The sequence below is a fragment of the Cinclus cinclus genome, chromosome 13, assembly GCF_963662255.1.
Source record: "Cinclus cinclus chromosome 13, bCinCin1.1, whole genome shotgun sequence".
NCBI lineage: Eukaryota > Metazoa > Chordata > Aves > Passeriformes > Cinclidae > Cinclus > Cinclus cinclus.
In genome coordinates, this window is record NC_085058.1 from 8,469,958 (window position 1) to 8,483,036 (window position 13,079).

Below are 13,079 nucleotides of genomic sequence, written 5' to 3' on the forward strand. Positions count from 1 at the left end.
TGCTGTGAGCAGGGATCCATAAAATGAGACCAAGTTGCTCAGAGGAACCCCTGAACCCCATTGAATGAACCCCATTCAACCTGGCCTTTAATATGTCCAGAGATGGGACAGCCAATATTTCCCTGAGCAACCCATTCCAGAGCTTCACCACCCTCACAGTAAAGAATTTTTTCCCTAATGTCCAATCCAAACCTACTGTCTTTCAATTTGAACCCATTCCCCCTTGCCCAGTCACTGCATGCTCGTGATAAATAGTTTGTCCCATCTTTCCCTTAAGTTCCCTTCAAGTACTGAAAGGCTGCAATTAGGTTACTCTAAAACCTTGTTTCCAGGCTGAACAATCCCAAATCTCTCAAGCCTTTCCTCACAGGAGAGGTCTCATACCTCTATCAGTTTGGTGGCAATCTCTGGACTTGGTCCAACAGGTCAATGTCCTTCCTGGGATGGGACCCCAGAAATAGATGCAGCACTCGAGGTGGAGCCTCACCACAGTGGAGGGGCAGAATCCCCTCCCTCCCCTGCTACCCACTGTGGGTGCAGCCCAGGCCACGTTTGGCTTTCTGGATTTTAAGTGCACATTGATGGCTCATGTTAAACCTTGAATCCATCAGCACTTCCAAGTCCTTGGCAGGGCTGTTCTCGATCTGTTCAGCCTCAGCCTCTGCTGATATCAGCTGGTTTCCCTAAGAGCACGGCAGCGGCCCTGTGTGCACTCACCAAAGCGGTGAGCGGGCAGTGCAAGGCCGGGCAGCACTGCGGTACCGGGTCACGAGGCCCAAGCTCAGCATCAGTTCCTGCTACCGGGGCTGTGAAGCCCGGCACATGGCGGCGGATGCCGTCCCGGGGTGTGAGGCCCAGCACATGGCGCTCGCCCCGCCCCGGCCCGGCTCCGCCCCGATCGCGGGCCCCGCGATGTGTCCGACCCGCGGTTCCCGTCAGGCAGCGCGCGGGGCCGCGGCCGCCCCCGCCTCCCGCCCGCGTTCCCCCGGCAGCAGCGGCAGCGGCGCTGAGGTGGCGCCGCGCCCCGGCGAGGTGAGCGAGGCGCCTCAGCCGGCGCTGACCCCATCCCCCGCCGGCCCGGGCGGCGGGGAGCAGCGGCCCTGCCGCGGCCCTTACGGACGCGCAGCACGGTAAGGTCAGCTCGCTCCATGCCCCCGGCCCGCCCTGCCGCGCTCCCTGGGCGCCGGGAGCGGCGCTCGGCGGGGACGGGCGCGGGGGGACTGTCGCTGGCGAGACCGGCGCCATCTTAGGTCGGAGCGCGGCCTGGCGTCCCCGAGCGGGGCCCCCGCGCTGCGAGAGCTCCCGCGAGCCGCCCGCGGGCCCCGCTGGCACCGGACGGTTCTGCCCTCAGGGCGGCCCGGGCAGGGCTCGCTCCGCCCGCCGCTGGCCGGTGGGGCCCAGGAGGGCCCCGGGCGTTAACAGCAAGAGCGATGCTGGCGCCTCGCCTCGGCTCGGCCTCCTCCCCGCCGCCCGCGGTTCTGCCGTGCGGGCCTCGCCCAAACCGGAGCCCGCAGCCTGAGCCGAATGCGGGCGGTCACCCGGCGCGGGGGGCGGGACGCGGGGCGGTCAGGCTGGAGCGGCAGCTGTTCGGCTGCCCTCGGGACTCGGCTGCTCCCGCGGCCTGGCACCACCGCGGCTCGGCGGCGTGAGCTGCTGGCGGGCTGGCACTGCCGATATTGCCCTTCCCTAGGCGGAGCTTGTGTTTTCTCATGGCACAGAGGGCAGCGTTGGCTGCTGAGGTTTATGCTTGAGGGAAGTTGGTTTACGCTTTGATTTTTTTACAAATTTTTGGTGCACTTTCAGCTTGGTCATTGTTTCTTTGCTTATAAACTAATGCAGCCCTCAATTAAAACCCGGTTTTTGGTGGAGCTGTGGATTGCACACCCTTCATCAACTAAGGTGGTGAAAAGTTATGTGCCTGTATGGGGCATTATCTAAGAAACGCCTCGTTGTAGTCCATCGTATAATCTGTGTTGTAAATAAGGTGACTTCTCTGGGCATTTGAAATGCAGCTATTAAAGTGGGGGAAAAATTACTTGAGTACATCCTTTTACATGATAGCCGTGCAAAGGAGTGTTTGGTTACTTGGTCTGTTCAGCCTAAAGAAGAAGAGACTGAGGGGAAGAGGAGAGGCAGACACTGATCTCTGTGGTGACCAGTGACAGGACACAAGGGAATGGTTTGAAGTTGTGTCAGGGGAGATTTAGGTTAGATACTGGAAAAAGGTTCTTCACCCAGAGAGTGGTTGGGCGTTGGAGTAAGCTTATCAGGGACGTGGTTACAGCACCAAACCTTGGAGTTCCAGAAGAGTTTTGTCAATGCTTTCAGGCACATGGTGGGGTTATTTGGGATGTTATAAGAGTTGGACACTGTGTTCTTTGTGGGACCCCTCCAACTCAGAATATTCTGTGATGCTCTTTTGGAAAGGTGACAAGACTAGTCTGAAAAATTTCTCGTTAATGGAAATGTCCTCACTCTTTAAGCTCACTACCAATTTAATTTTAGTTACTTCTTTTTAAGTCAATCTAAGGAAGTTTTAAGTATTGGAAGGCTCACTTGATCTTAACAGTGGAAAACACAGATTCCCATTTGAAGTGATAACTGGGTTTTCAGTAACTCTTAAGTCTTATTGTGGCTGCATCTGCTGTGATTTTCTATAATGCCAATTTCTGTCCATCTTTATGGTGCTCTTCTACAGATAATTCTGCTATTTTCACTACAGCTGTTGCATTCTTGATACATTTAGTAATATTATATAATTTTTTGTTGTTTCTGTGTGAGTGCTTTTGAATCTGAACTTTAAAAAAAGAGGTTATAAATACAAATGGCATTTAATAAAGTCAGGTATTTTTAAACCTAGCTGCCATGATAGAGATGGCTAAAATAGTGCTTTTAAAACAGTTACTTCATCAGAAGCTTACTGCTGTTTGGGGCAGTGAGCTCTCATTTTTTAATCTGTCCTGTATGAGGTTTTTAGTTCATCAGTTTTCTAGTAACTATTATAGTTAGTATTCCAGGGCCTTGTGTTTTTGCAGGTTCTTGGCTGTTTGTGCCTGCCTAATGAACTTCCATGGCTATGCTTAGCTTTAGACAGGCAGTTGCTTTTTAAGCAATATCTTGGTATGACCTATAATGTTATTATTAAAGTGTTCTAACTTGTTCACGATTTTGATGCTTTACCTTACTGTACTGGTTTCAACACTTTCTTTGAGTCTATGCATACAGCACTGCATTGGATCCATGGACTGCCTTTAAGGAAATGTGTGTTTGAACATGAATATATGCTTATGCATCTTAAAAAATGAGGAAGATAAAGTCTGTTGTCAGTAGGTTTACTTTTTTTACACTAGTGTCTGCACTACCACTGGGAAATATTTAGCAGAGTGGGGGAGGGATTCACTGTTGGTTTTGTCTTTGAGAGCAACTGCTAGCAGGACTCCTAGAATACATTTTGTGTGTTAATGTAGTTAAAGAAGCTAAAAATTTGGAAGCTATTTGTACTCTAAAAATGCATGTGGATGTTTCCTTTAGTAATGGAGACCTTGCTGTTCCTGCATGTCTCCTCTTATCCAATCTATTACCCCTTACTGCAGTTTTGATTGTTCAGGCTACAGATTTTTGACCTCTTGGTTGTGCCAATAAAACTGCTATTAGGCCAGGTTACTCTTAACCTGCCCTGCTTCATGCCATAGGAACTCATGAGGCTGGCTTTCTTCCTAGGAATAAAAAAGTCAGTGAAAGCTTGGCTTCAAATTATAGCATTGAAATTAAAAAAAAATAGGTTAAAAGATGTGAAATTAATCCTGATACTTGTCTTTTAAAAGATGCTCTGCATTTTGAGTCATCTTTAAGAGTATCTTAATGTGTGTATCTTGATGCATAAAATGAAATGTCCATAAGAGGTATCACCAGTTGCTTTCACTTTCTAAAAGCCCATGGCTATGTTATCAAATTTCTTTTAACTGTATTTAAGAAAAAGATCAGCTGCATTATAGTGTAGATGAAGTTATCACATGTATCTTGTTAGAATTCTGCTAACATATCATTGCTTGTGCCTATTTTGTATTTTTAGTATAAACTGCTTTGCATCCTCTGAGCACAATTTTATAATTACTTTTTTCCCCTGAGGTCAAATAAAACTAAATTCTTAAAATAAAAACGCTGCTCATTTATGTTGTCTGTTCTATAAAGGAAGTCTCTGAAATAGTAATTTATTTTGTCTTAAAGTCTGTTAAGCTTTGCCTCTGTGTTACTAAGAGAAGAAAATGTTCTAAAGAATGTCCTACAGAGAAGAGAAAATTATAGTTAGGCTTGATTCTCTTTCCAGGACCTGGCATGTGGCCCATGTGGTCTCTGTCAAGTTTAGTATCCTGTTCTCCTTTCCTAGCACCATGTCTGACTTCAGCACCCTAAGCTGATGGAGGAAGCAAAGAAGGAGTTCAGCCTTGCTACTTTATTTCATCTCAAGACTTAACATGTGGTGACATCAGCAGCCCCATTTTTATACAAGTAGAGGATGATTGTCTGCTCCCCTGTAATTAGCTGTTACAGACTCATTATTTCTTATTTATTTTGTTGTTCAGAAATAGTTTCAAGATTATGTTACAGAATGTTGAAAGAAAGAAGAACTTTATTGGCCATCTCGGTTTATGTAAAAAAAGCAGTTGTGATGAGATGTTGATGTAAATTTGGTTAATTCCAAAAGGTACATGTTTTTCATTACTACTTTTGTACATGACTTCTTTACTGCAAGAATACATCTACAGGTGTGAGGGCCTCCATTTAATGAGATCTAAGCAAAATTTTGATCATGTCTTAATTGATAATGGAAGCAGTATGCAATGCATTGTAGGTATGGCTTGGGGATTTTTGCTGTTTTGGAGTTGTTTTGTTTGAAGTGTTTTTTGTGGGTGGTTTGCTGCTTGTTGATGTTATTTTGTGGGTTTTTGGGGATTTTGTGTAGGTTTTTTCTGAGTTTAAAGAAAATGTGACCATAAGGGAAGCCCTGGCAAAATGTTAGAAAATTTGGGAGGTTGTGGTAGGCTGTGGATTTGGTTGGGGTTTTGTTTTGTTTGTGTTGGGTTTTTTAAAATGCGAAGAGAATGCAGCTGTAATCAGTGTTTCACTAACTCAGTTGTGCTTTGTAGAAGGTCCTTCACACTTACCTGGAATGGGAGAATTTTTTTAAAAGATACCTTTCACTGTGCTGTCAGAGGCTTCCTCTGATAGTTACTGGTGTTTTATACAAAAATAGCTTAAATTCTGTGGAGGATATCCTTGGTCTTTTCTCTTTAATAGCAAAGACGAGCATGCAAGTAATTGTCAGAATGGTTGCATCAATCTTTGAAGATCTCCTGTGTCAGATCATGTTTGATTTGCATAGGGCATGGGGGGAGGGAGACCATTCTATGGAAATTATTGTAGTAATTACTACTGATTATAAAATATTAACTGCAGTATTCCTTACTGAACAGTGAACTATTTAATGAAATTACTGAATGTTCTGGTGTGTGTGTTTTTTGTTTTTTTTTTTTCTCTTTGCTGTCTAGTCTCAAGATGGCAGAATTATTTATGGAATGTGAAGAAGAGGAGCTAGAACCCTGGCAAAAGAGAGTGAGAGAAGTGGAAGAGGATGATGAGGACGATGATGATGATGAGCCAATCTTTGTTGGGGAAATCTCCAGTTCAAAGCCAGCTGCTACATGTAAGAATGTTTTTCCATGTTTTAAAACAGATCTTTCAAGGTGTAGAAAGTTAAGTTTGAAAGTATAGAATTCTTAACAGTACGACTTAAGAAATTCCACATGTTAAAGCTATATGTCTCTGGCTTACTAAAAATCAGAATTCTTAAGATATTCTGTCTTAAGCCCCAGGATATGCACAGCCCTGGTTACCTCTAACCTTAAATCTCTGAGGTCAAAATAAGGACATTTTAAGGTTTTAATATTAGTGACAGAGTTTAAAAGCCAGTATATATAAGGCTGAAATCGTGCATGCAGTTGCTTACAGTATAGCTAATATTTAGTTATATATTTGGGAGTGTCTCCCTACTAAAAGAACATGCATGAGTTAAAGTCTTCCTGTTACAGTCCTTTTTTTTTTTTCTCTCTTCATCCCTCATTTCATTTGTTGGTGGACATAATTCTGACAAAACCAAGGTAATTGTCTTAAGTGTCTATAATAAAAGCACAATCTGGAAAGATTAAATAATAATACGAAAATACTGAAAGCCTGTCTGTGAAGTAGGTGATTTTTATTGATAAATTTACCCATCCTTTGTGAAATAGAGAGTTCCTTAGTTTTCTCTGTAGTGCAGGCAGTGAGGTTAGGTGGTTGTGATCACAGGAGATGGGTCAGGATTTCGTGTTTGTCCTTTGCTTGAGCTTTGTCAGGTAAGTAAAGAAGACTTCTTTTAATTGTTATTTTAATTAACTTGAGTAATCTAACTAGATTTTAATATTTTAATGTTTTTTGTGTATCCAGCGTAGTCAATTTTTAAGAACTGTGACCTAACATCTCCCTAGCAGCCACATACCCAAGATTTTGCCTGATGAGGTTTACTCCTCACATTTTCTGCCTCATCTCTGCTGATGCTTGTATCCAAGATTCCTACAGTAGTTTTCTGGAGGTGTATAATTTGCAGTGAAGGATCTTAAGACAAAATGTTGCACTAGGCTGTCTGTCGCAGTCTGCTGCATGGATTTCAGAGCTGTTATTAGCTGTTCAGTCATTTTAGTTCACAGTATTTTCATCTGGCATCTATTACTTTTTTTGCTCACTAGGATAGTAAGTTTAAGGCTTCTTACACTAGGTTAAGAAAGTGGAAAAATATTTTAAATATGAAAAGAGTACTGAATCCAATATTTGAGTACTCTCACCCAAAAATATTTTTTAAGAGAGAATATTTTAAAAATACTCCAGATGCTCTGAAAATTTTGAAGATTATTTTAAAATTACTCTGAATTTTCTGCAGTTACAAACCTTTAGAATGTCTGAAAATTACCCTTAGTGTTTTCTGGAAGGTCCACAGATCTCTGGATTGCTGTTGGTCATGGCATAGAACGACTATTAAGGCACTAGCCCTAATAAGGACATATATATATATATTTGTATATAATAACAAAGTTGTTGTTTGGAACAACAAATATGCCAAGTTTGATTGCAGTTGTTGTAGCCTCAAGATTTTTTTTGTAGTCAAAGGATAGAAATAATTCAGGTGAAAACTATAATTTTGGTATGATTCTGTGAACTTCAAGAACTTTGGTAAAAGAGACTGAAAATGTTTGCTTCTTATTCTAGTGCTGTCCATACTCGGTCCTAACACAAGTAAAATCACATATGGTATAACTTGTTACTTTTTTTTCCTTCCCTTTCCTCAACTTTTCTCTTTTTAATCTTCTACTTCACTATCAAAAACAGCTATGGAAGAATGACCTCAGTTCTTCTCTGGCTTGTAAGTAGTACTACCTGGCAGTAGTCAGGCTTCAGTTTGTTATTGGTGATAGGCAAGATACTGTGAGCTCAGCTTTGCTTATCACTGTTTAGTTTGCACCTGATCACATGAAAAATTGATGACAAATAGAAGCTCAGGTATAGGTCTTAATTTTTCTGAGAGGTGTGGTTTCTACATGCATTGCATTTTCATAACCTTTTCCTGTCAGTACAATTACTTATTTTTGTACAGACTGTGTGGAAAACTTGAAGGAAGTCATTAAAACCCCAACTTTGACTTGCTCTTAGAGTTGTGTAAAATGAAGTGTCCCTTCTGATGTACTGGAGGATTATTTTGGCTGAGATGAAAAGTAGCTCGCACTTTGTTCCCTTTACCTTTTTCTGCAACTGCTCATTTTTCCTACAGTTACCACTTACTGTCCTTGCTTCCTTTTTCATAATGATACAAACCTGTGTTTTGTTACTGCTTTAAAATGTTACTCTGCATGCCAGCATGCTTGTGCTTCAGTGCTGTTTTACCTAAACAGGACAGATAACACTTTGTGGGAAGAGGGGAAAGTGCGCATCAAGTCTGTGAGTCAATTGAGTCACGTAAATCTAGTTTATAATTTCAAGTAACTGGCTTCCTGAAATGTTGTTTTTACAAGCAGTAAAACCTGCCCTTGTAATTTAGAATATGTGCACATCAGACTGTCTTGACTATGCTTTGTGAGACATAACTTTTAGAACATATTTTCTTTTGTAGATAGCTGGTGCTTTAGTTTAATTTCACTCTAGAATTCATGTATGAGGTATAGATTTGTTAATCACAAAATGTATGTGTTCAGCTAAATACCAAAATAATGTAATCCTTGTTTGTAGTTATCGTTATGTTGAAGTAAAAATAGAATTTGTAGTACAGAACCAAATTTTGTAATTTCTTAAAAAATGCAAACCTATTTAAATCTGTTGGTTGCAGTTGCTTTTTTTATTAGTGTGATCTAAATGCAGGTGGCATGTTGAAAGCTGTGATCTTCTGAGTTCTACTTCTATTTGATTTATTTATCAACTAGAGAAGTGTGTACTAATGAGCCATTGTTGGTGAAAATAGCCTTAAGGTTATTAAACACAATGTGTCGGTACTCTGAGATCTGTTGTTTGAGAACCTAATGTAATATGACCCTGGTTTGAGTAGTTACTTTAAGCCTTATGGGTTAGATTTTGGAGAATCAATCTAACTTCATGTGCATATTTTCACAGGTCAGAGCAAGCAACTTGTCTGCAGCACTAATGGAATTGAGAATCGGGGAGTAGAAAAGTATTTTGATTTGATGAATATTTTTGTAACTTTCTGAAATTGTCAGAAACCCCAGACTAAGACATAAAAGGTTGGAGAATATCAGTGGCATTAGATAGGGAGTGAATATAATTTAAGAAGTTGCATATGCTCCTGCTGAGCTTGTACTCTGGGCACAGACTGCCATGTAGGATATGTAAGAAAATCAGTGCTCTTGTAATGCAATTCTAATACGACTCCTTTGGTTGCTGATCTGTTGATTTTCCTTTCACATTGGAAAATGGATATCATGAAGACTAAAATCCAGTTTGTAAGTGCTGTTTGCTAATACAGAAGCAAATTATGTCATTACTGGTTTAGAGAAAATGCTTCCTTTAATGTAGAGAAGTTCTACTATTTGGGGAACATTATGTATATGTAAGAAGGACGTAAATAAATGCACTATAATCAGCAAATTTAAATGTTAATGAAATGTCCTTTGTTGTTGTTGTTGTTGTTGTTTGTACTCTTACATGTGTGTTCAAGAAAATAATCACTGAGATTCTAAAGTGAAGTAACCAAAGAAGAGTGGAAGAGGATATCCTAATTTGTACAAATTATACTTACTTGGTTTTGCCAGGTTTTTGTTTTAGAAATGATACTTTAATTTATAAGCCAAATCCTAACTGGCTTAATTAGTATATATGAATGCAGCTTTTAAATTTGAAAAGCAATGAAGCTACTCATTTATTTGGAATTAAGATAAATGTAACTTTTGACAGATATATTGAACAGAGTCAACCTCAGCTCATCACGAAGGGGAATACAGAATGGTGCACCCAGTAGAGGTACTTTATTGTCCTAATATGGTATTTAACAAAAAAATCCACAACACTTATGAAACATTTGACTGCAGAATTACATAAAGATAACTTGTAAATCCTTTGCAACAGGTGCAGTCTCTACATTCAAGTCCAAGAGTCAGCATTATGTGACGCCTGCCTCCAGCCCCGGTGCCATGCCTGCCCCATCAGTTTTTCAGACTGTGCCCAGACCTGTGACCAGCTCCGTGGGAGTTCAGCCCTTGGCTGTAGCAGTGAATGTTTCAGGAACTTCACAAACTCTGCAGAGACCAGTTGCTGGATGTTTGTCAACACAGCAGATGCCTGGGTCAAGTTCTGGAATAACACAGCCTGTTAGCAGACCTGTAACCATTCCAGTGACAACACAGCCAGTATCAAGGAATATCACAATTCCTGTAGTGGCTCAGCCTGTATCCAGGACAGAGACTACTGCAACAGCACAGCCTGTAATACTCAATCAGGTAAATATTTATTTAAAATGTAACAGGTATGATTACTTCTGAATAAATTAATGAAGAACATACTGACTCAGTCTAGTGCTTTCAAGATCTAGACTGGATTATAGACTGGCATTATGCAAACTGTAAAGAGTCCAGGAGCAAAACCTTGCACTGGTAAATGAAAATATATATTTGTAAATGCCAGTTTGGGAGACTCAAATGTGATAGCTTTAGTAAGAGTAAAATGGCATTAAATGAAAATCCTAGACACTAGAGATGTTAGTACTGTTTAGATTCTTTATGCTCTGTGGAGAAATGATGCAAATTAATTCTCTAAATTTTGCAGATTTCTTTGCTCAGAGATTAATTCTATGCACTGACAAATTAATTGCATTTTAGTGTGTGAAGCACCTTTGTGGGTTTTCCACCTGTTTTTACAGTCCATTGCCTTGGGATTTTTGATTCTTAAGAGAATGCTGTAGTAGTAGTTCCTTAGTGGGTTTTTCTTTTTCATTCATGTGGCACATGAATGAAAGCATTGTGAAACATTAGTATGGTAAGGAGATTTAAGCAACCAAAAATTGACAGCCTACAGGTGAAGCAGTTTGGCAACATACTTGTTTTGCTTGAAAAGTGTAAGGGAATTGTCCACGTAGATCATGTGTCATAGAACTTTCTGGGCTGCCACAGAACCTCAAAATGTTGTCACAAGGGAGTTGAGTTAGATGCTATTTTTGCCTTATCTGTTGGACATAAGTGAGAGAGAAAGAATGAGGATTAAAATTCCGTATTTGAATGAGGTAAATTCTGATGCAATGCCTTCACTGAAAATAATTTACACTGAAACTGTTCAGACCGTGTGTACCTATAATATTAGCTACTATTGTCAGATTAAAATGAAGCCTGGCAGTATGCACCATCTCCATTGTTCATGCAGATACACATACCTGAGGTTCTTTCAGTTTAGTCTTTTGGAGTAAATAAAAATCATGCAGCCTTATGGATTCTGTGGTTGCTGAGCAAGGCAATCAGTCTGAATGAACTGAGTTAATTAGGCCATTAAAACATGAGGGTTGGAATTGGGTATTCTCCTTAAGACTTGTTACTAAATAATTGCTGATGAGGGGATATATTTTAAGAAAAACAGAATTAAAACAAAGCAATGTAATCATTGCTTTTCAACTGGCTAGCTGAATCTTTGGCCAATTCAGTAGGAAAAATACTCATTCTTTCCAATTCTGAGTCTTCAGCAGTTGGTTGATAGTTTGCAGAGAGAAATTGTGGGTGTGTCTGGTGAAGTGGGTTAGCTAAATTAGTCTGTCACTGTTAAGAAGGCCTAAGAAATTATATAATTGTTTAAGTCCAGATGTCAGTAGGATATCTAGGTTGCTTCTTTAGTCATCTTTAATGTTTCTTTGTGAAGCAGGACAGATTAATAAAGGTTTGCTGCTTTACATGATTATACACGTATTTCAAGTCTGAAGTTTTTTATACATTTACTGATGATGTAGTATGGTTCATTAAATCTTCTGAAGGTGTGCTAGTATGTCCTGCAGAATCGTTACTGGAAAAGAAAGCCCTCTCCTTTACTTCCTCACACACACAGCTCATGTTTTCATTCTAACAGACAAAGCTGGTAGGGGCTTCTGCACTGGTTTTATGACAAAACCTCAAGAGTAAGCAGAGCTAGGAAAGCTGAGCTTTTCCCTGGACTATACCTAGGCTGGATGTAACTCATCAAGACAGTGATTTCCTTTAAAGAAAGCATGCAGAGTGCTCTGTTTGTGAGACTTCTTTCTCATTCATAGAGTTTATTTATGTTACCAGTGAGGCTTTAGTTACATATTTTGAGTGTTACTTTGTCAGAATCTGCAGGTTCTTTTTCCATGGCAGAGTAGAGAAACAGCTATCTGAAGAAGTTGCAGCCTGACATAAAACATGGAAAATGTTCTCTAACCATGTATTAATCAGTTCTGTCTATTCCAGGTTAGACTGACATGCTTTAGAAAGTAATGCATCCTTATCAGTGCAGATTCTGTGATCTCTTAAAGCTTCCACTGTTTGTTGAAGTTATGGTCTTATACAGTTTCTTTACAGTGTTGGCATTTCTATCATGGTTTTCATGAGCCCTTAATTTTTTTTAAGCTGTCTTATGTGTAACGTCCTGTTCTATGGATGTTGAGAAATTCTTGAATACCTTTAAGAAGACTTACCTGTTTGCAATTTTTTCCCTTGCTTAAGACATGGTGAATCTTCCATCTCTTCAGCTTAACTTTTCTAGGTTCAGAACTGTATTTTCAGTTTCAGCATTATCCAGAATTTATTTTCTTGTTTATATTGTTACTACCACTTGATGTTACACTTCTTGTGGAGGAAGAAGCTTGTCTGATATGCCTTTTTTTCAGAGTGATACTATAATTTAGTGTCTTGGGCAAAATTCTGTGATTTTTAATCACTCCTGACACGTGTCATTTGCTGTTCTTAGTGTTATATATATACTACCTGTATTTTGGCTCATGTCCTCAGTTTGAATTTTCTTCATTCAGGAGCTCCTTAGGGTTTTTGGATTCCTCAGCCACTCCTCAGCTAATGTTTATTTGACTGGGGGCTGCTATTTAATAGTAATGATTTTCTGCCTTGGGCTTTCTGTGACATTTTTGTTCACATATGTTCTGTTTCTTCCCAACTTGATTCTTCCTAAGTGTAAAAGCTTCAAATAAGTTTTTCTGGGAAGTGTTTGACATTTGGGTCTTCAGCTTCCAGGTGTTGAAAGTTACCTTTGAAAATACCACGTTTTGAAGATCACTGTGAGGTATAACTAGACACTGACAGGATCCCTTTTTAGCTGAATGTCCTTCAAAGTGCCTTTGCATTCTAAATACAGTGCAATGTTTTTTAATCTCAGGATGTCAAAAGGTTTTTATCTGTGAGAACTGGTTGCGTTCGATCGCCTACTGGGTTGAAACGCATCTCCTCAATTTCTCGACAGGTCTATAATTTGCCTCTTGTCAATGTTTGGTATTCCAGTTTTATCACTGAAATACCCCTTTGCAATCACGAGCTTGATTC

General features: G+C 40.2%; 1 protein-coding gene across 3 annotated transcripts in view; it reads left to right on the forward strand.

Moving 5' to 3' along the window:
• The first annotated feature begins 998 nt into the window (after window positions 1-998).
• Window positions 999-13,079, forward strand: part of ZNF280D (zinc finger protein 280D) — a 50,132-nt gene continuing 38,051 nt past the window's right edge. The window contains exons 1-4 of one of the 3 annotated variants that reach the window (XM_062501183.1): window positions 999-1,032; window positions 5,550-5,704; window positions 9,490-9,555; window positions 9,661-10,031. In XM_062501183.1, coding sequence (XP_062357167.1) covers window positions 5,557-5,704; window positions 9,490-9,555; window positions 9,661-10,031 — 585 coding nt within the window. In that variant the 5' untranslated portion in view covers window positions 999-1,032; window positions 5,550-5,556. Of the gene's footprint in view, window positions 1,131-4,782; window positions 5,705-9,489; window positions 9,556-9,660; window positions 10,032-13,079 lie in introns of those variants that run through there. The other 2 variants (XM_062501182.1, XR_009933586.1) reach the window with 2 other exon arrangements.